The sequence below is a fragment of the Notolepis coatsorum genome (genome assembly GCF_963971535.1).
Source record: "Notolepis coatsorum genome assembly, chromosome: 15".
NCBI lineage: Eukaryota > Metazoa > Chordata > Actinopteri > Aulopiformes > Paralepididae > Notolepis > Notolepis coatsorum.
Genome location: NC_140179.1, coordinates 41277871 through 41303972, shown reverse-complemented (window position 1 = coordinate 41303972; position 26102 = coordinate 41277871). Strand labels below are relative to the sequence as shown.

Here is a 26102-nt window from a genome sequence, read left to right as displayed (position 1 = left end):
TCCGCATTGCGATGCATCTTAGAATCAAGAAAATTCCACACCCCTAATTGCGATACTTTTGCGTGGCGATACTGTATCGATACAGGGGATGCCAAGTATCGATATTTTATTATTATAAATTTTTTTTATAAGGAAGTTGCATTGTTCATTTCAATACCTGTAATAGTACAGTAGTCCACACACACACACATGTGCATTCAGTTAAGTTGGAATATGACTGTAATACAAACAGTTCAGGTTTGTCAGGTACATGCAACACAGATTACAGTGTTTACATCTGTCTGCTTGAGAAAATACCATGTTCTGCAATACAAATGATTGAAGTGAGTTGAACAGACTTTATTTTATTAGATAAAACATGTTGACAAAGTTTTACTTTGCAGTTGAAAAAAGGTAATTATTACTATATAATACTACTCTCATATGCTATTTTTCAATTAATATCATAAACAACATAAGGAATATTAGCATAATTTTGAGTGGACTGAAGGAATGAGTCGGCGTTAATAGTTTTAAATGTAAATAATTTATTGAAACATAGAAGTGGGGTCGGGACGCGCTGTACCGGTTCCGCAACAGTAAAGTGACTTCCGGGTAGGCCTGATTGGCCCTGACAGGCACGTGACGCGGCAAACTCAGGACGCGCAACGAGGCTGCTGAGAGCTGTCGCGCGGAAGTAGGCTGTATAATTGCCATTCTCTAACACAAACTCTAACCTTAACCAGCTCCTTAACAGCGCCTAAACTTAACCGTTCTAACCTTAACCAACTCCGAAACAATGCCTAACCTTAACCTTAACCTTAACCATGCCTAACCTTAACCATAGAAAGAATATTGCCATTCTCTAACACAAACTCTAACCTTAACCAGCTCCTTAACAGCGCCTAAACTTAACCGTTCTAACCTTAACCCAACTCCGAAACAATGCCTAACCTTAACCTTAACCATGCCTAACCTTAACCGGCGAAAGAATACACGTTAAAAAAAAAATCACGTTAAAAAAAATAAATTCGATGGGATTGCGAACTCGTCAACAACGGATCGCAGGACCGCTGCTCTGCGAGGTGAGCTAAAGCGCTGAATGAAAGTCATAGCGGATTTGGACGGTTACATCATTCCGCAAGCTCTGCCGCGCGGCAGAGAAAGTTGCGCGTCACGTGCCTGTCGGGGCCAATCAGGCCTACCCCCGGAAGTCACTTACTGTTGCGGAACAGTTACACACGCGGTCGGGACACACACACACTGTTTCAACTCACCACCCCCCCGCATCATATTGTAGTCTAGTCTGTCTTCAAACTTCCACTCCTCTCGAAACTTTTTTATATTTGAATATCAACATTATCTGTCCATCCTCAGTAATCCTCAGTTTACTATAATATACTCCTGTCCTGAGTCCTGACTAGTGACTTCATTGTCTTTCCAAACGCACGCACACACACGGGGAAAAGGGAGAGTGCCCCCATTCCCCTTTCCTCAGTCCACACTTTCTGCTGTTCTCTATGGCTCTGCCTCTGATCAGGATTAGCTTGTTATCTTACGCTAACGTAACGTTAATTTCGGGCGATTGTGGGCATAAAGGAATGGCGACGATGCAAAGCATGTTAGATGCATTTGACCCGTTGTGAGAAAAAAAAAAACCACAGACTTATTTCGGGTCGCAAAATAGGCGCACTGCTGTGTAGCCCCGCTCTGCTTAATGCAGACAGCACGGGACTGGGCATGACTCGTCGAGTTGCCACGGCCCGTTGGGTTTTTCAAAATAAGAGTATCGATATGAACCGAACGTTGTTAGCTGCCGGAACCATAGATATTATGACTGGAGCTGCGCTTGGGGCGGAAATGAGACCCGCACAGGATTTTCAAAATAAGAGTATCGAACTATTTTGTTATTTACACGCCAGGTGGCGGGCAGACCTCTCATTGTTACTTGCCAAACCTTAAATCTGCCCGCCATTGGCGGTTGGCGGGTACTTATTTTGTTCCCTGTATATATATATGTGTATCTTTTATTATTAATACAAAAATAATACTGTAAAACGCAATACATTGCAATATTATAGTATTGTGACTGTAGTAATTGTGATACTATTATATCGTGGGACCTCTGGTGATTCCCACCCCTAAGGTTTGCCATGAAGTTCAGTCAGAGACGGTGAGGAACAGAGATGTGGAACTCTCTCTAGCTACTTCATCATCACCAGCTCTGGAGAACAAGCAGACAAGGGGCTCTACGAGATTAATGGAGTGCAGTGAAAGTAGAGGAGGCTTATTGTTGTTTAGGGTCTTACAAACATATTGTGACAGGACTGTATCAGAGATGGAGCTGATTGGTAGATGAGGTCTAATGACCACTGGAGGCACTGAGCACTAGGGCTGACCTTCGAAGCTTTTTTTGGCAATCGAAGCTTCGGGGCCAAGCTTAGATTTTAATTCGAAGCTTAAAAAATATATATATATAATTAAAAAAAATTATTATATATATATATATATATATATATATATATATATATATAATTTTTTTTTTATCTTATGTTGTGGGACTTGTACAGCACTTTGGTAAACTTTGTTGTTTTTAAATGTGCTCTATAAATAAAGTGGATTGGATTCATTAATTAAGTAGCCCCTTTCGTGACTGTGACGCAGCCAACAAGGTTTCACTCTGCTGCGCTGCCTGGGTGCAGTGGGGCTGCTCTCACAGCCAACGACATGACATTACATAATTATGTTGCAACCTTCGTCTATCAAGCAAACAATTATATTATATTTAATTTATAATTTATAATTATATCAGGCAATGCACCTACAAAAGCAGATTATTACAATTAAATTAGCCAACTTGGTAACACATTAGTCATAGCAGCATAGGCATAGCCTTATTAATGTTTTGTGTGGCGTCGCCGTCGTGTACAACGATACTTACGTTTTTTAGGTGATTTGACAAAGTTGTTGTAGAGTTGTGATATGCCACTTTCTTCTGGCATATCTGGCACTCGGCTTTTTGGGCATTGTCTTTGCATATTTTAAAGTGTAACCACACGTCTGATGACTTCTTCGTCGACATGTCTGCTGCACATGTCCTTGTTGTTTTCAACACAGATAATCTCCACGTGCTTGTTGTAGAGAGGTGGAGTCGAGGCGCCGCTTACTTTCGTTTCATTGGAATGGAGGCGGGAAGGCGCCGCTTACTTTCGTTTCATTGGAATGGAGGCGCAAGATTTTGGAGGCAAACATTTTTTATTTTATTTTTATTTTTTTTACTTCGCCATCGAACGAAGCTTCGAAGTATTTAAGACAGCCCTACTGAGCACCCTGACAATGCATTCAACTAACATCATAATGTCTTTAGATACAAGGCTTCAGTTGTGCCTACTAGCTACTGCTACTACTGATCAGGCTGCTGATTAAAGGAACATGCGTTATGGTAAATGCGCTTACCATCTTCTCCAGAGTCAGACAAGAAGATGGATCAATCTCTAAAACAGAACCTACCCTTGTAAATTAAGGTTAAAACAGAACCTACCCTGGTAAATGAAGATTTAAAACAGAACCTACCCTGGTAAATGAAAGTTAAAATAGAACCTACTCTGGCAAATGAAGGTTTAAAACGGAGCATACCCTGGTAAATGAAGGTTAAAACAGAACCGTTCCTGGTAAATAAAGGTTAAAACGGAACCGTTCCTGGTAAATGAATGTTAAAACAACCTTCCCTGGTAAATTAAGGTTTAAAAAACAAGATGACAGTGTCATCATGCCTGAACGTGGCTACTGTCCACTTCTCTTATTACTCTAAGTGATTGAGAGGAAGCTGTTACTTCATGGCTGCAGCTTGGCAGACACTCTGGCTACGTGAGAAGACTGCTAACATGATTGTAATTACCAGACATAATACAGACGCGACGTCAGCGTATGATAGAGTAAACCAAAATCCATATTCTGACATTTTTATGGTGTTACAGGCCCAATTAGTGAGGACACAGTCAGCTCATGGTCTGGGAGCTTGGCAGAGACCACGGCTGTGTGAGGAGACTAGAAAGGACCATTTCTTTATTATGTATTTAAATGTAACCTTTACTTAACCATGCAGGTCAATTGAGAACAAGTTCTTACTACAATGACGGCTTGGCGAGAAACAAAATAATTTATAAATAAACCATAAATAGAACAATCCAGATTATTGGACACAGATGATACATCACAGAGGTAAGGTAAATAATTAAAACACACGCCAAACAAACAAGATAAATAATTAAAACACACACCAAACAAACAAGGGAAATAATTAAGACACACAAAACAAACAAGAGAAATTACTTTGGTTATGCAATCGTAATTTTTTTTTCAAAACTAGCCCAATTTTTGCCCGATGCTTAAGTGGTTAAGGTTAAAACAGAACCTACCCTGGTACGTTAACACTTTGATTGCCAGTGTGGCGTGCACTATTTATCGTTGGATGCCACCACCCACTTCAATGATAGTGCTCTAAACGCATAATCTCTGTCTTAAATTATGGCTATGTGTCTAATCTGCCCCGTCGTTTATCAATGACTTGTTTGCAGTCAACATTGTCGAGACGGATTGTTTTTGAATCGGTTAATTTCCGTTTTATAGTAGTTTTTCAGGAAAATATATAGATTCCGTGATAAACGGCATTTACTGGAATAATCTGGCATAACAAAAAAACGTTGTAATTTTTCTGCCTATTTATTAATCGTTTTCAAATAAACGCTAGATTATCGATAGTATATGTGTACTTATGCACGCTACGAAAAATATATTCTCATTTCCTTATCAGCACGCACACACAGACACACACACATAGGGAACACGTTGATATATAGGTCAAAATAGATCCGATTACCCCAACACTGGTAAAATAAATTGCTTACCTCAGATCAGATGTTATCCAAAAAGATTATTCCAATTCCTGATCGCCATTTCCAAATATCGATCGCGTTTATTGATTCAGCGGTGGGTACTGGAAATACATAATCCACGCTGTTCTGAGGGTCAGCGATCAACTTGGGTCTCTTCAGATGCCTCGCCGGAAAAGTAACATGAGGAGGCTGGACCCCCCCCCATCAGTCTAAACCAATGGGGTGCAGTTACACAGGGAGAGACGATAGGGGGCGGTATTTTCCCAATTGAACTCAGAGAGAGTCTGCAACACTAGCGTGAGGCTCGATTGATGAAATATGAATTCAAATCGCTAATAAAAAAAAAATACGACAAACAAATGCTATATGTCGTTGGTCGCACTCAACTGGCGGCATGAACTAACGACAAATCGCGTCCCTGGCACTCAAAGTGTTAATGTTAAAACAGCACCTACAGTACCCTGGTACATTAAGGTTAAAACAGAACCTACTGTACCCTGGTAAATTAAAGTTAAAAGTTCAAACAGAACCTTCCCTGGTAAATGAAGGTTAAAACAGAAACGTCCCCGATAAATGACGGTGTTTTAAATCATTAAAACACACACAAAGCAAACGATATCAAGCAGAACAGACAAATGTAAATGTCAGTTAAGGCTGGGTGACAGGTGTGGGTGTGTGGTGTGTGTGAAAACAACTGCAATAGAGTCGAAAACATTCCTTGACTTCTCTCTTCTTCTACTCTAAGCTCTTTGACTGACGTCTCTCTTGCTCTACTTTAAGCTCTTTGATTGCTGTCCTTCTTCTACTCCAAGCTCATTGGCACCCTGACGGATACCATTTTAGGGGGGGGGGGGGGGCATTGCGAGGGAGAGGGAGAGAGTGAGAGTGAGAGTCCAATCATCCAGACAGACCCAGTTGTGACAGGCCGTCCTCAGCCCCAATAAAGAAGCCACATCCTCTGACCCGGCTACATTCACAACATCTTTCAGTGTCATTGTCCCAACTGCTTGCAGACACTGTCCAAGCCCAGATCTACTCCCTTCCCGAATGTCCAGCCGGGCTCCACACATCAGAAGCTCCATTATCATGGTAACATTATATTATCCAGTTTTCTGAGCTTCTGCACAATTTTTCTCAGTCTAAAAACTTCCTGGGAAGTGTACCCCCCATTGTTCTTCAACCTCATTTGAGTCCTTGCTGAAAAAATAAACATCTCTAAATCTTCAAAAAAATCTTCCACTTTGACACTTCTCAAATTTTTTGTTGTGTGCAGGAACTTCTGTATCTGCCTGACTGCATACATTTTTTTCCGTTGTGAATCAGACACTTGAGAAGCATTTGGGAACTCATCTTCCTCAACACTTGAGATGTCATCCCCCATTGTTTTTCAATCTCACCCCATTGCTTTTCAACCTCATCCTCGTCCATGCTGGACTGAGAGGAACCTGTGTCTTCTACACCCTCCTGACTCTCTTTGACCAAACTTGTCACTCCTTCCTTATCCTGAGAGCCCACCCCTCCATCACTTCCCACCACGCCATCCACTGTCTGACTGTGTACATTGTCCACCACATTCAAATTTTCCCCTATTACTTCACTTGTCATATTTTTTTTATTCCTTTTTTTACCCTGACGCGGTGTTGGGCTTGGGGGGACAAAATAACTCTGCTCTCCCCTTTTACCTCGCCACTTGTTGAAGGGGGGGCAGCATCTCTGATTCCCACCTCCTTACCTACACAACCACTGGTTGAGGGGGGAACAGCGTCTCCAACCCCTCCCTCCTCTGTACCTGCACCACCCGCACCACCCCCTGTTACCCCACAGTCGCCACTAGTTGAGGGGGGGGCAGCTTCCCTCACTCCTCCCTCCTCTGTACCAAGGCTCTGCTCCGTACCTGCTACACCGGTTCTGTGGCCCTGCATCTGGATACTATCTACTGCGCTACTGACGGTCTGCAAAGGGCCACTGTTTACATTGCTGACGGTCTGCAGCGGGACACCGTCTACACCACCGACAGCCCGCAAAGGATCACCACCGACAGTGCTGACGGTCTGCAGCGGGACACTGTTGTTGTCACTGCTCTCTGCGCTGCCACACTCCGAGTTCTCCCTTCTCTACACCTGCACTACGCGCAGCTTCGACTGGGATCACTGTCCCTGCTGCACTGCGCGCAGGCTGAGATTGTGCGCCTCTCCCCTCTTCCCTCACACAGTCTCGGATTAAATGTCCCTCACCCTCTTCCCCGCATTTGAAACATTTTGAGTTTCCAGAGTTCACAAAAACGACGTAATCAAAATCATCAACTCTTAATTTTAAAACCAAATCAATCTCTTCTCTGTTGTTCTCAAGAATCATTAAAACTTGGCGTCTATGTGACACAACATGTTTTAACAACGGAGATTTGCATCCAGATGACAGTTTTCTTATCGGGAAATGATCCTCCCATATCTTGCAAGTTGATTTATCAGTACTTCGTCACTTATGAATGGCGGGATGTTATTTATATTAATCCTTCTGCCTGGTGTGGAGAGAGGCTCCACTTTAATAAACACATCCTCGATATTGATTCCTGATTCAACAACCGAGTGCACCTTCTCAAGACAGTCTAGGAAAATAACAACTCCACCGTTCATCCTCGCGGCTGATTTCACACTTTTATGTCCAACGACTTTACCTATTGCCAAGCTGCAATCCTCTACGGACACATTAGAAGCATTAATCTTTACACCATGCTTCCTGCTCATTTTGGCAAACTCCATACTGGCATCTGACGTCAGCCAGCAAACCAGCCTGGCCGATGCGACTGCCAAACAAACAAAACACTCCCACTTAACCCTATACACACCAAAAACACACAGCAACCCAACACAACACTATAATACAATATCCCATAAACAAATTAACAAAATAGAGAGAGAGAGAGAGAGAGAGAGAGAGAGAGAGAGAGAGACTCTGATCTGCTGGGGGTGACCCCCCCCCCCCCCCCCCCCCCCCCCCAGGAGGTCCCAGGGGCAATACTAATGCTCTGAAACCTCCAATCACTGCAGAGGATGCCATGTTCAGCTAGCCTGATCATTACGTTGCCCCTCTGGAGTCAGGCACCAAGAGCTGGTGATGGACAAGTTACATTATGGAGTTACATATAGCCTGTGATCAAGTGACAGCCCAACCAGCGTTTCCGTTAGCCGGTAATTACCGGTATTTGACCGGCAAAATCTGTTGAAGTCCGACATATTTAATCTCTCCGGTCATAATGTCCGGTGAAAATAATTCCCTCTAAACACAATTTGATTATTTGAATTGTATTAAAATAGGCTAAAATTAAATAGCCTATGCGATGAACGAAACAAACAATCATTACATTTGTTTCATCGTTGCTTCACCAAACAGCCGGTCTAATAATGACATCCTGTTGTCAGCGCGAGCTGGCTGCTGATATATTTGCGAGAAGCATCCATCTGCCGGCCGGCAGGGTGCAGTACTCCAATTCAGCCATTGGCAATTCAGCTGTTGGGTGGGGCGCTGCTGAGCGGTTTCCAGACCGGACCTAAAAACACTGCTGCTTCATGCTTCACGTAAATATATCAGCAGCCAGCTCGCGCTGACAACAGGATGTCATTATTAGACCGGCTGCTTGGTGAAGCAACGATGAAACAAATGATTGTTCCGTTCATCGCATAGGCTATTTAATTGTAGCCTATTTTAATACAATTCAAATAATCAAATTGTGTTTAGAGGGAATTATTTTCACAGGACATTATGACCAGCACCACCTCGTTGGGAGGTGGAGATATACATCACGCAAACCCATGATAATGTTGCCGTCTCTCTCTGCCAAATTTCTCAGTTCTTCGCTTGATATAATTAATACAAATGTCCAATATAACGGAATTCGTTAGCTCATAAAAATGTGATTATAACAGACTGCTGTTTATTAAGGTCGGGCAGACTGCCCACCGACACCTCAAGTCGGCAGCAGCACGAAGTCTCGAGGGACTTATTTTATTTGGAATATATTAATGACTGTATATACGCAAAAGTAGCCTAGTTTTAAGTTAAAATATTATAAATGCCTTGATGATGTCATTCTTTATATAGGCATATCAATAGTTTTTAAGCTCAATAAACTCTGACCGGAATTTATCCCATTTGTCCGGTAGATTGAAATCTACCGGACACTCAGACCTGCAAAAAAAAAAATCTAACGGAAACCCTGAGCCCAACAACATAGGGCTGGGCGATATGGAAAAAAATCATATCGCGATAACGATATGATAATGTTATCATATTTCTCGATATCGATAATTATCGAATTGTTATAAGTATAAAAACAACAGATGTATGTTTATTTTGCAGCAATTCTTTGTCATTGCCGCCATCTTTAGTGTTACATCCCCTCACACTCCAGTTCTCAGGCTGCAGCTGGTTTAAAAGCGAAAGTAAACTGGCTTCTCTGCTGGCTGTGGCTCCAGGGGAGTTGAACAGTTCTGGCTCTGCTAGTTTATTTTCGATCTTTTGGCGCTTTTTTGGTGGACAAACCACCGCACATGTGCACCGTGACTTGTGACTGTAGTCTAGTTCTGCTAGCACACATAGCCTACTGTGTACAGACGGTTTCAAACTGTATTTTAAATTAGAAAGCAAACAAAATAAATGGACGAGAAAAATAAATCTCAATTTGGTCAGTATTGTCATTTGGACAAGCAAAGCCATTACTTTAAGTTGCAGGCAAGAAAGACAAGTCTGTCCACTGTCTCTGGTTTTAAAACTGCCCTGTTGCAGGTCCAAAAAAAAAAAACGATTTTTCGATTTTTTTTTATTTCAATATTCGATATGGATTATTAAAATATATCGCGATATTTATCGTTATATCGCCCAGCCCTACAACAACATCATCTGGGATCATTCATGTTCATCTGATGTTCTCATTTATTTAACGAGACAACGCTGACGAGACCAGCAACAATTTTCAAGAGCTGAGGAGAGCTGAGGAGAGAGGAGAGCTGAGGAGAGGAGAGCTGAGTAGATGAGAGGAGAGCTGAGTAGAGGAGAGGAGAGCTGAGTAGAGGAGAAGAGAGCTGAGAAGAGGATAGCTGAGTAGAGGAGAAGAGAGTTGAGAAGAGGAGAGCTGAGGAGAGGAGAGCTGAGGAGAGAGAGGAGAGCTGAGTAGAGGAGAAGAGGAGAGAAGAACTGAGTCAGCAGTGTGTGTGTGTGTGTGTGTGTGTGGGGGGGGGGGGGGGGGCACCTAGTAAACAAACCAGCTGGCTTCTGCATTACATACACGATACCATATTACCACCATACTACTACTAATAATACTAGAGTCACCATATTGTAATATCATATCGCCATTTATATAAAAAAAATCAACTGCAAATTATGTCCCCAACAGAAAACGTTGTTAACACCTGTAATACAAATATATATACATCATCTGTTTTATCTAATAAGATAACGTTTTCAGTCTGTTCACCTCATTTCAAAGATTTATATTACAGTAAAATGGGATTGTCGAGCAGAAAAACCCAAACATGTATTTATTAATTTATTTTATATATTTATACGTGATGTACCGAACCGTGGCTTTTGTGTACCGTTACACCCCTATCATCCAATGACCCCAAACCATTTGGATCGGTTCTCCATATCAACTCTGATATGATACTGATACTTCCAGTTCTATAACTCCCACTCTGCATCGGCAGTGGAACAGTGTTATCGGTGCACGGCGACTAGGAAGATTAATGAATTCAGTAATTATTGTTTTTGCAGCTGCAGGTTAGACAGCATGACTATCCTGCAGTATCCATGGACACCAGAAACCAATCTAGTCTGTCTGTCACTAAGAACAGATAAGTCTATTCATGTCATTACTTTTGCTACTGCTACTATGTCAGATTCACATGGTCTTACATCGTGGGGTTTTTCCAGGGCTGGATGATGAGATATATATCACAGGACAGGCCTATTACTGATCTTTCAATGGTATACTCTTTTATTGACCCCCTTGGGCATAACAAAAAATATTGTTTGTTTCCTGTTGGTTGTCAGTTAAGGCCATGGGTAGGTAGGGAATTTATTTTCTTATTTTTTATTTTATTCTTTCCCACGGCGACTATGGATAGGGAATTTCTTTATTTAATTAAAACGTTTACAACAACATGGATGCATGTACTCTGCCAGCATGTTTAATATCCATAATACTAAAGGTTTGACTAAGATTTCTATGAAACTTTATTGTAAAAAAAAGAAATACAATTTTTAATCTTTAATTTTTAAACTCATAAAATAAATTGGGTCGCACCTAAATCGGCAGGGTCGGTCAGCAACCGGAACCAAACCATTATTTTTGTTAGGCCCTATGACAAATAAGACGGTTCAATTACTTTATCTAAATCCAATCAATATTCCTAATGCCGTTTCAATGTAAGGTTATAAAAATAAACAAATAAACATTCATATAATAATACAATAACCTAAATATACAGCTAAGCCCCATTGTATTCTGAAATGTAGACTTTAACAGTGTAGGCAACTAAGCCAATAGAAATAAGGTATAACTCATGAGTGCTTTGGCTCCTATAGGAGTCCTTGAGTTTTTAGTTTGTTTTAGTATTACGCAGCACGCTACATTTAATAATGTCATTTATCAGCTATCTGTGATAGGAGTGCAGATGTTTCTGCACTCCCTGCAAGAAGAATCACATATTAGTTGTTTCTCATGAGTGGGATTCATCCAAAAACTGAGATAAGAGTGTTCTTCATTACTGGAAGAGATTCACTCGGAGGCGCTTTAACAATGGATCACTAGAAGGCTTGACAGGGGCAAGGTCATCTCTTTAGACTGAGGAATTTAATACCAATACTTCAGTTGCTTGAAGGTATGTGACCCCCCCCCCCCCCCCCCCCCCCCCCGCAACAGTCAGTTTTCCAAACACCCCACCCCACACATCAATCTCCACCACGTCAATCCCCACCACATCCCCATTTAAGGCCCCGTTTAGACGAGCGTTTTGTGAACAGAAACCGCAAAAGTCATCTTGCGGTTTCACTTTTAATGTTACGTTTAGACGAGCGTTTTGGGATGGAATTCTGCGTGCAGACGACGCTGTAACGACTCGAGACGACGGAGCCCCACTGTCACACGATTGGCGCATATGTCACATGACGTGCTGTGAAGACCCGCCCTACTCTGCCTCTGATTCGCAGACTGTGGATGGGGAATGTGATTGCACCAAAGCAGAGTCACTCACAGACAGTGGGTCCACTCACGCCGCGGGACAGATTCTTGTGTATTTAACCCTTTCACTGCCACACGACAGCCGGTTGTGTGATAGTAAAGGGTTAACCTTCTGTCGTGTGGCAGTGAAAGGGTTAAAAGTACTGCCAATGTAGCCTTCAGGTGATCTCCGTTGATATAAGTCAGACATACTTGCTTTGTTTACGTCTCGGCTACTGGCGCATACCTGCTACCTGTGACGTAAGCAGTACGCGCGACCAGAGCCGTGACAACCCTTTCGTCATCGTTTTATCAGATTTATACGTTTTAACAGTTTAGACGAGAGCGCAAAGCTTTTGCGTTTCTAGGAATTCCACCCTGGAAGGTAGTCTCACTTTTTTGCGGTTTCACCCCGTAAAAACGCCGTTTCCGTATAAACGAAAGGCACATCCGAAAAATATTTTTGCGGATTCACCTGCTAGCGTTTCCGTCTAAACGGGGCCTCAGACACACACCCTGAGGCATAACAAAAAATATTGTTTGTTTCCTGTTGGTTGTCAGTTAAGGCCATGGGTACTGTAGGTAGGGAATTTATTTAATTTTATATTTTATTCTTTCCCACGGCGACTATGGATAGGACATTTCTTTATTTAATTAAAATGTTTACAACAACATGGATGCATGTACTCTGCCAGCATGTTTAATATCCATAATTCTAAAGGTTTGACTAAGATTTAGATGAAAATGTATTCAAAAATAAAAATAATAAAAATGATTTTTTATTTTTTTTTATAAAATATATTGGGTCGCACCTAAATCGGCAGGGTCGGTCGGCAACCGGAAACAAACCATTATTTTTGTTAGGCTCTGGGGAAATGCAGGCATCATAGCAGCGTTATTTCTAAACCTAGCCGCATTTCTGGCAAGACGCTCTCTGATTGGCCGACGCCTGTTTCTACACCGGTTAAGCTTAGGCACTCTTTCGAAGTTGGTTAAGGTTAGAGTTTGTCTTAGAGCCTGACGGCAAGTTCTTTCGACGGTTAAGCTTAGGCACTCTTTCGAAGTTGGTTAAGGTTAGAGTTTGTCTTAGAGCATGGCGATAGAACGCCAGGTAGTTTGCAGGCTGTTTGACGTGGAAATGGGCAAAGACACAGCTCGTCACGCGATTGGGCAAACGCGTCAGTGGCCAATCAGAGAGCGTCAGTCAGTGCCAATCAGAGAGCGTCTGCCAGAAATGCGGCTAGGTTTAGAAATAACGCGTCATGGCAGCATGAGGGGGGAGGGAAGGTACAGGCAGGAAAAAAGATATAAAAGAATAATGTAAATAACAATAATAATATAAAATAATTGGATTATCCAATGGGGGGTCCGGGAGGGGGGGGGGTACGAGCTAGAGCATATGTGTGTAGGGTATTAGATAGCAGGTATTGGGGGTATATCCTGTATAAGACATTTAACTATATGGTGATTTCATTGGATGTGCACTGTTAATAATGCTTGTATATCTTATCGTGTGTTGTCATGTTTGTTTATATGTTTGTTTAAAAAATAATAAAAAAATAAAACACAAAAAAAATATATAAAATAATAATATATATCATATAAATAGTAATATTGTATAATAATAATAATAATAATAATAATAATAATAATAATAATAATAATAATAATAATAATAATAATAATAATAATAATAATAATAATGTAATAATGCATAATAAAGCAGAGCGTTTCCATTCTGGTAGACATATTTCTATGTTGCATTAAGAGGACATTGTGACTTTGCCCTTGTGTTTAAAAGTAATGAACAGCCCTGGCAGTGACACTGGGCTGTCAGTCATTCTACGAGCAGACAGGGACAGTCAGTCACTCTCAGTGTGGTAATAAAACTGGTTTTATTAGGCTGCTGGTTGGCTCTCTGATCTCTGCCAGCAGGGCCACATAGGGCATTATGGCAAAAATCATAATCACCTTTATTTTAGTCAATATTGAGATCACAATTATTTAACACAATTACTCATTGACTTGAAACATCATGGATATAATTAAACTGAAAAACAAAGAAACATCACCTGACTTAAAACATGACCTGACTTAAAACATGACCTGACTTAAAACATGACCTGACTAGGGGCACTCTAGTAGCACACCATGTATCGCGCTGCGTCGCGAAGCGGCCGTCCCAGGTTCGCTTCCCACTCCCGGTGACTCCCATTTGTCGCATGTCTTCCCCGCCTCTTCTCCTGTTCATCCTCTCCTCATCTGTCGGTCATGTCTGACCATGAAAAGCAATAAATGCTAAAAAAAAAACATGACCTGATTTAAAGGGGAACTATCTTATAAATGGCCTTTTTGAGTGTTTAGCATTGTTTCCTAGCTATGTGAACTTATATTAATATGATCTATGTCTCTAATTCTCATATTGGTGCATTCTTCCAATTCTCCTCTCACAATATTCACCCTCACTGAACTGAGTCATCTGAAAATGTGCTGATTTGTGATGTCAGAGAGACACCGCTGCATGATAATGTGGCCCCTGTGGCACCAGGCCACACAGTGGTTGGAGCCCAGGCTCAAAACGGCTTAAGATCTTGAGGTAGAAAAATGCTGTTTTTGAGGACTTGATTAGAAATACAAAACAATGAATAAAAAATTAAAAGAAATTACAGAGGTGTTCCATAGACTCACAGGAATTGTGTAAAAGTGCCCAAATAGTGAAAGAAATAGTAAAATAGTTCCCCTTTAAAACATGATCAGGCTAAAAGTCGACTTGTTTTCATAATCGTTGGAAGTCAAACTTTTAATTGAAAATGAAACGTGATTAATTGCACAGCCCATGTGTTCGTCATTCACATGGGTTTGACACAGTCTGGGTTTGATTATAATGTATGAGAGGAAAGACGATCTCAGATATTCTAGGATTGTAAATATCGGTCCTAATCTCTCTCTCTCTCTCTCTCTCTCTCTCTCTATCTCTCTCTCTCTCTCTCTCTCTCTCTCTCTCTCTCTCTCTCTCTCTCTCTCATATACAGTCTCTGTGCTCAGCAGTGGTCCAGGTGTTCACAGCCGAGAGGAACTCAGGCTGGAACAAGAGATGCTGTGGGGTGGGCTGCTTAGTGAAAGACAACCCCCTGAGGTCCTACTACATCAGGGTGTTCGACATCAAGGTGGGTCCCCAACCAAGAGATTAAACATCTAGAGACTAGTTCATATTATCTACACAGTAGACCAGAGAGATTAAACATCTAGAGACTAGTTCATATTATCTACACAGTAGACCAGAGAGATTAAACATCTAGACTAGTTCATATTATCTACACAGTAGACCAGAGAGATTAAACATCTAGAGACTAGTTCATATTATCTACACAGTAGACCAGAGAGATTACACATCTAGAGACTAGTTCATATTATCTACACAGTAGACCAGAGAGATTAAACATCTAGAGACTAGTTCATATTATCTACACAGTAGACCCAGAGAGATTAAACATCTAGAGCATAGGTGTCAAACTCATGGCCCGCGGGCCAAATGCGGCCCGCCACGTCATTTGATGTGGCCCCCCAAGAGCTCTGGTTAAAAAAATAAAATAAAAATTACATTAATCTTAGGTTAAAAAATAGCGGCGTTAAAATAATTGTGGGTTAATGCGTTAATAAAGCTTTGACAGCCTTAGTTATTACACATTCTTACACATACATGTGTGTTGAACATCTGAGGTATTGATGAAGTAACAAAGGAAAAAAGCCAAAAGCACTTACTCCTCAGACATTCTTTGACAATTTTACAGCCCAAAATACAAAAAAGATCCAGGCGGAATAGGTAACAAAGGGTTGAAGAAATATTGTCTGAACTGTCGGATGCAAGCTGGCTGTGTGACATAACCGAGCATCTCGCTCAATTGAATAAGAAGCTGTAGGGACGCAAACAAGTCCCACCCAAAACTTGACCAATATAGTTGTGAACTGAGACAACCCTTATTTTGTTATTTTTTAATACAGTTGCAGACACATAATAGCAATTTCATTACGAATTGAAAATGGGGGACCCTGATGTAAACAAGTCGAAAGTCTTTCTCTGGTCTGCATCCCCTTAACAATTGTGTGTATTGAGCTGTACTGTACTGTACCCATTCTGCAATCTGTTAATTAAAGTTAATTAAACTATCTTCCATTAGTTGGATGTATGGCCTCTGCAAGGTTGTGTGCAGCCATTTGTTTTTGTAACATCTGCTACATCTGTCCCACGCGTTCTTTGCAGCTCACAGTTCTGCCCCTCTTGACTGTGACAAAAAGGTTTTGAACAAACTTAATGTCATAGCTTGTATTTGATGATATTCTTCTTTGTTATTTACTTGAATGGTTTGATCATTGATTGATGGAGTAATATGGGGTTCTGATAAACTAAAATTATTTGTTAAAATAACATAAGCTAACATATATTTTTACATCTATGCAAATGCATATGCAATATGTATAACTTGAATAAGTAATAAATACAGAAACAACATGTTTAACAATATGTAAATGAGTAGCTACATTTATTTTACATTACATTAACATTTATACAGTCTTTGGCCCTTTGAGGGCAACCATAATGCTGATGTGGCCCTCTGTGAAAATGAGTTTGACACCCCTGATCTAGAGAGAGTAGGCTAGTTCCTCCCAGACTGTGTGCATGCATAAAAAAGGTCCATAGTATAAACAGTTAACATAATTCAAATCTATAGATTAAGATCAGGAATGTAGGTCGATGTTCAAGTTAATATATATTCAAATACAGGGAATTGTGAATATGGAAAGTAGTCTAGTGGAAACGCACAGATGTACAAATGTATTGTGCAAATGAATGTTGTGCAAATGAATGGTTGTGCAAATGAATGGTTGTGCAAATGAATGGTTGTGCAAATTAATATGTATGATGCAGTCAGCAGGAGCAGGTAGGATTTTGAATGTGGCTGAGCCATCTTGATAACGGAACCTTCTTGTTTGACAACCGTAGGCGATCGCTGACGCCATGGAGCCATAACGTTGAAGTGAGCTCTCTTGGTTCTTTTTCACGTGTTAACCAGCCTATCTGCTGTTCTCCGCAGGAGGGCAAGATCATCTTTGAACAGGAGCTGTACAACAACTTCACCGTCAACCCCTCCAAATCCTACTTCATCACGTTCACTGGAGACGTGAGTTGGACCTCTTTTTCCTCTCTCTCAGCTTATTCTCTGAAAGGTGGTCGTCACCTGTTGGCAAAGCTGCAACGCCAGAATCCTTACCTTAACCTCAGTGGAGACATCACGTCCCGCCTTAACCTAAAAATAAATATTTAAAAAAAATTAGGATTTGTTATAAATTTTCAAGGATATAGTGATTTTTCTACTATACTATTATTGGGCTATTTAGTGACACCCATTTCAATAAATCACATTATGTTATATCAGTGCCCCAGGTCAATATTATTCACATGTTTTTCCAGTGCTCCAGGTCAATATAATTCACATGTTATACCAGTGCTCCAGGTCAATATAATTCACATAATGTTATTCCAGTGCCCCAGGTCAATATTATTCACATTATGTTATTAATGATTAACAACTAACCATGCTGTATAACAATTAACCATGTTGTATAACAACTAACCATGCTGCATAAAAACTAACCATGCTGCATAACAACTAACCGTGTTGTATAACAACTAACCGTGTTGTATAACAACTAACCATGCTTTATAACAACTAGCCATGCTGTATAACAACTAACCATGCTTTATAACAACTAACCATCCTGTATAACAACTAACCATGCTGCATAACAACTAACCATGCTGCATAACAACTAACCATGCTGTATAACAACTAACCATGCTGTATAACAACTAACCATGCTGCATAACAACTAACCATGCTGCATAACAACTAACCGTGTTGTATAACAACTAACCGTGTTGTATAACAACTAACAATCAATCAATCAATCAAATCCTTTATTTAACCAGATAAGCATCATTGAGATTAAAATCTCTTTTTCAAGAGCGATCTGGCCAAGCAAGGCAGCAGAAAGTTTCAACATAAAAAAGAACATCACAATAAAATACAGATAAAACATTTACATCAAGCTCCAATTTCAGGCAAGTTATCAAACAGGCAAATGATCAAACACAGTTGCACTGACCAAGGGAACTGAGTTCGTAGGATTTTAAAATGGCTTTGAATTCTCCGAGGGTGACCAGTCCTGGTAATTTTAGGTCCTCCTGTATCTTGTTCCAAGATGAAGGAGCAGCATATTTAAAAGCCCTTTTTCCCAATTCAGTTCTCATATGGGGAACTTCCAGTGTTAGAACAGCTTGAGAACGAAGGGCATACTTATATTGCTTTGTGCACAGAAGCACACTTGGGTACGAGGGAACCAGTTTAAGCAGAGCTTTGTGCACCAGAGAGAGCCATCGAGAAAATCGCCGTATTTGTAGAGATGGATAACTTGCAATGGTATATAGGGTGCAATGAATGGTGCACTCGATTTCCACATCCCGTGACAAAGCGTAAGGCAGAATGGTACACAGTATCAAGCTTTCTAAGGTACTGATCAGGTGCATACATATAGAGTAAGTCACCATAATCGAGTAGTGGTAAGAAGGTGGTCGAGATCAGGTGACTTCTCACTTTAAGTGAAAAACAGGACCTGTTTCTGAAAAAGAAGCAGAGTTTAAGCTTCAGCTTTGACACAAGTTTGTCTATGTGAGATTTAAACGTAAGGTTCTCGTCCACTGTAATGCCTAGATATTTGTAGGAAGCAACCCTTTCGATGTCAGTCCCTCCAGCAGTAACAAGTGTGGGAAGATCAGCTGGGAGTCTCTTCCCATTTGAGAAGAGCATAAACTTTGATTTGCCAGCATTTAACACTAGCTTAAGCTGGGTAAGATGTGACTGAACAATGTCAAAGGCAGATTGCAAGAACTCCATCGTTTGCACAACACTGGGAGATGAGCAATAAATTACTGTGTCATCAGCATAGAAATGGTAAGCAGCATTAGACAGGTTGATACAAAGATCATTTACATATATGGAGAAGAGTAGAGGTCCCAGTACGGAACCTTGTGGTACACCCTTAAGTACAGGGAGGAAAGATGATGATAAACCAGCAGACTGTACACACTGTGATCTATCCGTCAGGTAATTTGAAAACCACTCTACAGCCAGTCAACCGTATCAAAGGCTTTGGATAAGTCTAGGAACAGAGCTGCACAGTATTTATTGGAATCCAGTGATTCAATGACATCATTGACTACTTTAAGAGTAGCAGTGATCGTGCTGTGCTTCTTTCTGAAACCTGACTGGTTCTTGGAAAGCAGGCCATGTGAGTCTAAGAAATCTTTTAGCTGCTCACTTATTAGTTTCTCAAGGACTTTGGCTAAAACACACAACTTTGAGATTGGTCTGTAATTGTTAAGGGATGAGGGAACACCCCCATGCTGTATAACAACTAACCATGCTTTATAACAACTAGCCATGCTGTATAACAACTAACCATGCTTTATAACAACTAACCATGTTGTTTAACAACTAACCATGCTGTATAACAACTAACCATGTTGTATAACAACTAACCATGTTGTATAATGATAAATAACTAACCACGTAGCAAACAACAGCATGGGCCCAAGTGTATTTCCTGTTGCAGTGTTAACTGATACAGTAGCTGACAGGAAATAAATGTGTGCTCATGCTGTTCCCCTAGCAACAGGATTCTACTGGAAAGGTCTATAGGTTTGTGTCTATTGTTTAGTGTGTGACATGGTTAGCTGCCACCCTTATGACTGGGGCCACTGACCACAGAATCACTGATCTAATCTGGAGGCTTTTAATGCAAGTCCACACCCACCTCAATCAATATGGAAAGACCATTCGATTATATTCAATGATATTGTCATCATACAGCACAGGTACAGTACAACAACAAGAAGTTGGCATCTAACCTGAGTGCAAGGTAACAGTAAAGTGCATTAACAAAATACAGTTTAACAACTGATTAAATGTAATATATTTAACAAAGCTACTGAGATCATATGCTAATCTGATGTATGTACAGTATTATGTACAGTGATAAAAGTATAAATACATTATGGTAGTAGTCATAACTAATAAGAGTAGATATGGGATATATACAGATATAGATTATATAGAGTATATATAGCATGTATAGTGCACAGAGTCTGTATGTAAACAGGAATATATGCAGATACGATTACAGTGGAAGGTAGTTGTAGACAGTGAAGGCAGTAGGCAGGTATAGATTGAGTTCAGGCAACACATTTCAGAGATTGTATGCTCTGGGCACAATTTATTTATTGAATCATTTAGACAAGAAGCACCTCTATAATTGCAAACGGCAACAACTCACTGACGTTTACTCCCTCATGGTCAGCCACTCTGCCCCTAGTGGTGGCTCACATGCATGGCGCTTTGTGTAGGACCAGTTAAAGGGGAACTATCTTATAAATGGCCTTTTCCAGGGGTTTGCATTGTTTTCTAGCAATGTGGGGTTGTACCAACACTGTCTATGTCATTTTGGCATATTCCTCCAGTTCAGATGTCACAAGATCCTCCCCCACTGAACTAAGCCATTCTGAATGTACGCGTACCTCTGACGTGTAAGAATTCTCATCTGCATACACAAAGCCCCCTCTATGGTTGTAGCCACCCCCCACACTCAACCATTATTTATTGCAGTACGCAAGCAAACGCGTGGAATTGAAGTTTAACAGTGAGTTAGCATTGGGTTACCATTTAAAAACGTTATGAGCAAAACAGGCAAGATATATTGTGCTGTTCCTGACTGCCAAGCAGCGAATACGTCCTTGCATTTATTTCCTGATGTCGTGATCCGCCAGCAATGGGCCAAGTTTGTGAGCTATGGCGATCGCGACTTGTGGAGACTATTAGAGGAGGACAAAACAATCACACCTATGGATGATAACGTGCGTTTTCACCAGACTACATTGGACTCCGAATCCGGACTCCCTGCCAGAATCCGTCTCCCCCTCGGAAAGGTATCCCCTGTTGCCCCATCGTGTCGCTCATACACTCTTATCAGCCTACCCAGCATGTAATACGTTCTTTGTTAGAACTCAACTCGTTATTATTGGTGCATACACTCTTATCAGATTTCTGTCATAAAACGATAAAGCGGACAGAAATGCGGGAACACACGCGCGCTCTCGGAGCGATCTCTCCCTCTCTATCTCTCTCTCTCGCTCGCTCTCGCTCGTATCAGCACTCGTCATGTCAACCTGTTGCAAAATATCATAGCGCACGCTCTCGCGCGTATTCTGATCCGTGCAATAATATTCAAGGGGGTATATATTGTCATTTGAAACAAGTTACCGTACCAATTAGGGATGCTCGATATTGGCTTTTTTACCGATATACCGATATTGTCCAACTCTTAATTTCCGATACCGATATCAACCGATACCGATATATGCAGGGTCCCCCCCCCCCCCCCAAAATGGAATAATTTCAGGTAATTAACATTACATATCTCTTGTTGTGGAATTAACACAACATTATGCATACTTTTGACAATAAATAAAATCAGAATTTGTTCTTACTTGCTTGCCTGGGTAAATAAAGGTTATAGAAATGTAAAAAATAATAATAATAATAATATCGGACATCCCTAGTACCAATGCATTGTCCCGTGGGATTATGCCCCCCCCGCAGCGAAATTAATTAGTCCCTCTATCTCTCTATCTCTCTCTCTCCCCCCAAAGTTATCTGTCAGTGCAGACTGTGGGTGACTGTCACTCAAAGCGCATTGCGAGTATGGGCGGAGCTCAGCCAAAAACAGCTTGGAATCTGGAAGTGCAGAAAATGCTGCTCTAGAGTACTTGATTAGAAATACAAAACAATGAATTATTTTGAAAAAAACCATACAGATGTGTTCCATAGACTCGCATGAATTGTGTAAAATTGCCCAAATAGTGAAAGAAATAAGAAGTAAGATAGTTCCACTTTAAATCTGTGTGAACGCTTGACATCTATGAGTCTGTGTGTCCTTGTTTTTTTACATAATAATATACATCTAGAACTGCCTCCCGCCTGAAGGCTGAGCCACAGCATCTAGAAGCTTCAGCCCATTCTTTCTCCACTTCCTGAAAATGGGCAAGGGAACTATAAAAGAAGGAAGGGCCATGTGGTCAGAATACCAGCGTTCTATGGCTCTGCTTGGTGCCAGACTTTGATCTAGTCCAGTGGTTCTCAAACTGCGGTACGCGTACCACTAGTGGTACTTGGTGGTACTGCTGGTGGTACTTGAAAACATTTACAAAAAAGCACAATTTTTTTTTTTTTTTTTTTTTTTTTTTACCTTTTTTTTAAATTATTTTTTAAACATAACATCAAATTAGACACACAGGCATTAACAGTAAACATCCAGTAAAAAAAAAATTTGCAGTCAGGCCACTGAACTTAGAAGATAGTTAGATAACCTAAGTGGGGAACAACCAGGAGATCACTGTGACAGAGAGTAATGCAGTCTAAACAGTCATAAATCTTTAATTCAACTTCAGCCCTGATCATAACCATTTATTTTTAGATTTTTTGTAATGTCAGATAAAAAATCTGACATTACAAAAAATCCATCAAAATCTGTGTTGCTGCTAATCATTGACACATGCCTAGCCTGTAACAATCCCCCCCAGAAAAATTTACTTTGCATTTGATATATTGAAAATATTTTACTTTTTGTGTTTTTTTTTAACAATAATTTGTGATGCCATCACACAAACTGGCATTTAAAGGGTAAACATTAAAAAATGTATTGAATATGTGTTTTCTTTTCTTTTTTACAATAATTTGTGATGCCCATCACAAACACTGGCATTTAAAGGGTAAAAATTCAAAAATTCCTGCACCAGAATGCAGGAAATTAAGTTTTTGTAACAAAATAATTGTGTGTGTGAGTGTGTGAGTGTGTGAGTGAGTGAGTGAGTGGGTGAGTGAGTGAGTGATGGACAATCGCTTGCTGTGTGAGAGAGAGACAGACAGACAGACAGACAGACAGACAGACAGACAGAGAGAGAGAGAGAGATAGAGAGAATTAAGTACATTTGCTGAAATACAGTTGTTCTTAATTTTCTCACTTGCTATGTGAGAATGTTAGTTATTATGTTCTCAATACCCCTTGCATTGTATGAGTTGTGTGGAAGCGTTTGCTAGTTCTAGTGCTATCCCTTTGTACATTGTGGCTGTGTCTGACAAAAGTTAACAATACATAATGGTATTAGGAATACATTTGCCTCCTGCGTGAACTGCGCATAGCTGAATATACTGTATTTTAACGCCGGTCATATGGTGGTACTTGGAGAGCCAGCTACATTCTCAGGTGGTACTTGGTGTAAAAAGTTTGAGAACCACTGATCTAGTCAGTTCGATTGAAGCCTGTATTAAAATTCTAAATATACAAGCTCTCTGAGGAAATATACATCAACCAATACATCAAACGCGATGACCCTTCCTTCTTTTATGGTTTCCTTGAAAACGGACATCCTCTGAGCTGACAGGAGATCAGTTAGCTGCTTGTTACAGACCCTTGGTTGTTAGAAACGCTGCATTATCTCACATCTCGGGTGGTGTCGCATGACTAGGGCCTGTGTTTATGGAGCCAACAGCACTGTGCTGCAGCCTGCAGGACCAGCAGACCACTCGACTGTACCTGGTGATATAAGGCTGCTGGCAGAAGTCATGATTCAGGTTATGACTATACGTGTCGTAACATACATTGACCTTAAGGATTTGTTTACGATGAACACTAAGGACAGCTGACGTTAGATCATCTGCATTTCAAGATGCACCTGATTGGGACAGATGGGACAGACTGGTATACTGATCTCTCTCTCTCTCTCTCTCTCTCTCTCTCTCTCTCTCTCTCTCTCCCCCCCGCCCCCCCCCCCTCAGAGCTGTCAGGTGGGGCTGAACTTTGCCAGTGAGGAGGAGGCCAAGCGATTCCGCAGCCAAGTGTCAGAACTAATGGGAAGAAGACAGAGAAAGACGGGTACCTTTATTAACTAAACACCTATTACATGACTAAACACCTGTTGCATGACTAAACACCACACATGTTACATGACTAAACACATGTTAACTAAACACCTATTACATGGCCTGTTACATGACTAAACACATGTTACATGACCAAACACATGTTAACTAAACACCTGTTACATGCCTAAACATCTATTACATGACTAAACACCTGTTACATGACTAAACACATGTTAACTAAACACCTATTACATAACTAAACACCTGTTACATAACTAAACACCTGTTCCATAACTAAACACCTGTTATATCTGTTACATGACTAAACACCTGTTACATGACTAAACACCTGTTACATATCTTACATGACTAAACACCTGTTACATGACTAAACACATGTTACACGTAGGGCTGACCTTCAAAAAAATTTGGAATTCGAAGCTTCGGGGCCGAGATTCGAAGCTTCGAGATTAAAAAAAATTTAAAATAATTTTTTTCTTTTTTTTTTATTGTTATTTTCTTTTATGTTGTGGGACTTGTACATCACTTTGTTGAACTTTGTCAGTGCTGTAAAGTTTAAACCTTTTTAAATCTTAGACAAACGAAACACTTTGCTTTCATGAAATATTGTAAGCCGTCATTTGAGGCTTTATAAAAGCAGCACAATGAACACAAATCTGTCAGTGCCGAGTCCGACCTTATCTTAAAGGTGACATTATAAATGTCATTTTTCAGTCTCTAGCATTGTATTATAGTAATAGGAGTTAGTATCAATGTGTTTTTGTGTCTAAATACCATATTGGCGGATTGCTCTGATTCAACTCAGATAATTTCCTGCTCCAGTAAATTAGGCCATCCTGATTTGAGCCATGTCGTGACGTCACTCAGGCTCTGGGTAGCGGACAGTGATGTGATTGGCTCTGTGGTTGTAGCTAATGCCCGCCCACAATCTACCTAGACTGACTACACAGCGAGTGGAAACCACTTCCTCATACTGCGGCAGAGTGAAACCCACCTCTGCATGCACTCTGGAGAGAGAGAGAGAGAGAGAGACCGTTATTGATAAGGCCCCCTCCCTCTCTCTTCCTTTCTTTTTTTCTTTCTTTCACTCTCTCCCTCTCCCGTTCGGGGGTGTGTGCCGCGCGCAGCCCCCCCCCCCCCCCCCCCCCCCCCAGTGAAAGAAAGAAAAAAAGAAAGAGAGGGAGGGAGAGAGGGGGCCTTATCAATAACGGCCTGTCTTTTTTCCCCCTCTCTCTCTCTCTCTCCCTAACTCTCTCTCTCCCACCCCCCCTCTCTCTCTCTCTAACTCTCTAACTCTCTCTCTCTCTATCTCTCTCTGTCTACCAGTCGCAGACTGTGTGGACTGACTGTCACTCAAAGTGCTTATGGGCGGAGCCAGGCCATAACAGCCTGAAATCTTGAGGCTGAAAAATTATGGTTTTGAGTACTTGATTAGAAATATAAAACAATGATTTTTTTTGAAAAAAAAAAACGTACAGATGTCTTCAATAGACTCACAGGAATTGTGTAAAGTTGCCCAAATAGTGCTAGGAATAGCCATGCATGTCCCCTTTAAATAACAAACAGCATTGCTTGTTGTAATTAACAAAGAGAGGCAGAGTTGATTTTGCACACAATTTTTTTTTTTTTTTTATTTATATATATTCAATTTTTTTTCCATATTCGAATCCCATGCCCATCGAACGAAGCTTCGAAGTATTTAAGACCTAGAGGCTGACATGTGAGTGGATTTTGACTCCCGCTCCTTTCCACTCCCACAGAAATAATCCCATCCCAATCCCACAGAGGACAGTGATGTGATTAGAGAGAGAGAGATTGTCCTAATCCCGAGCCAAAATTTTACAGAATCCCACTCCCATCCCACTCCCGTTTACCAATCCTGCTCTGTTTTTTTTCCTCAGTATAAAATATGCAGTACATGGGTCACATCATGTCTGTAGGGCTGTATGTTAA

The 26102-nt window shown here is 40.8% G+C and overlaps 1 protein-coding gene across 1 annotated transcript in view; it reads left to right on the top strand.

Annotated features, from left to right (window-relative positions):
- The window catches only part of LOC311241717 (actin nucleation-promoting factor WASL-like), a 155363-nt gene that overhangs the window by 84170 nt on the left and 45091 nt on the right, over positions 1-26102 (top strand). Inside the window, exons 2-4 of the mRNA XM_084330595.1 lie at positions 15126-15260; positions 17187-17273; positions 24042-24138. Of these exons, the coding sequence (XP_084186721.1) occupies positions 15126-15260; positions 17187-17273; positions 24042-24138 (319 nt within the window). The remainder of the gene's footprint in view (positions 1-15125; positions 15261-17186; positions 17274-24041; positions 24139-26102) is intronic.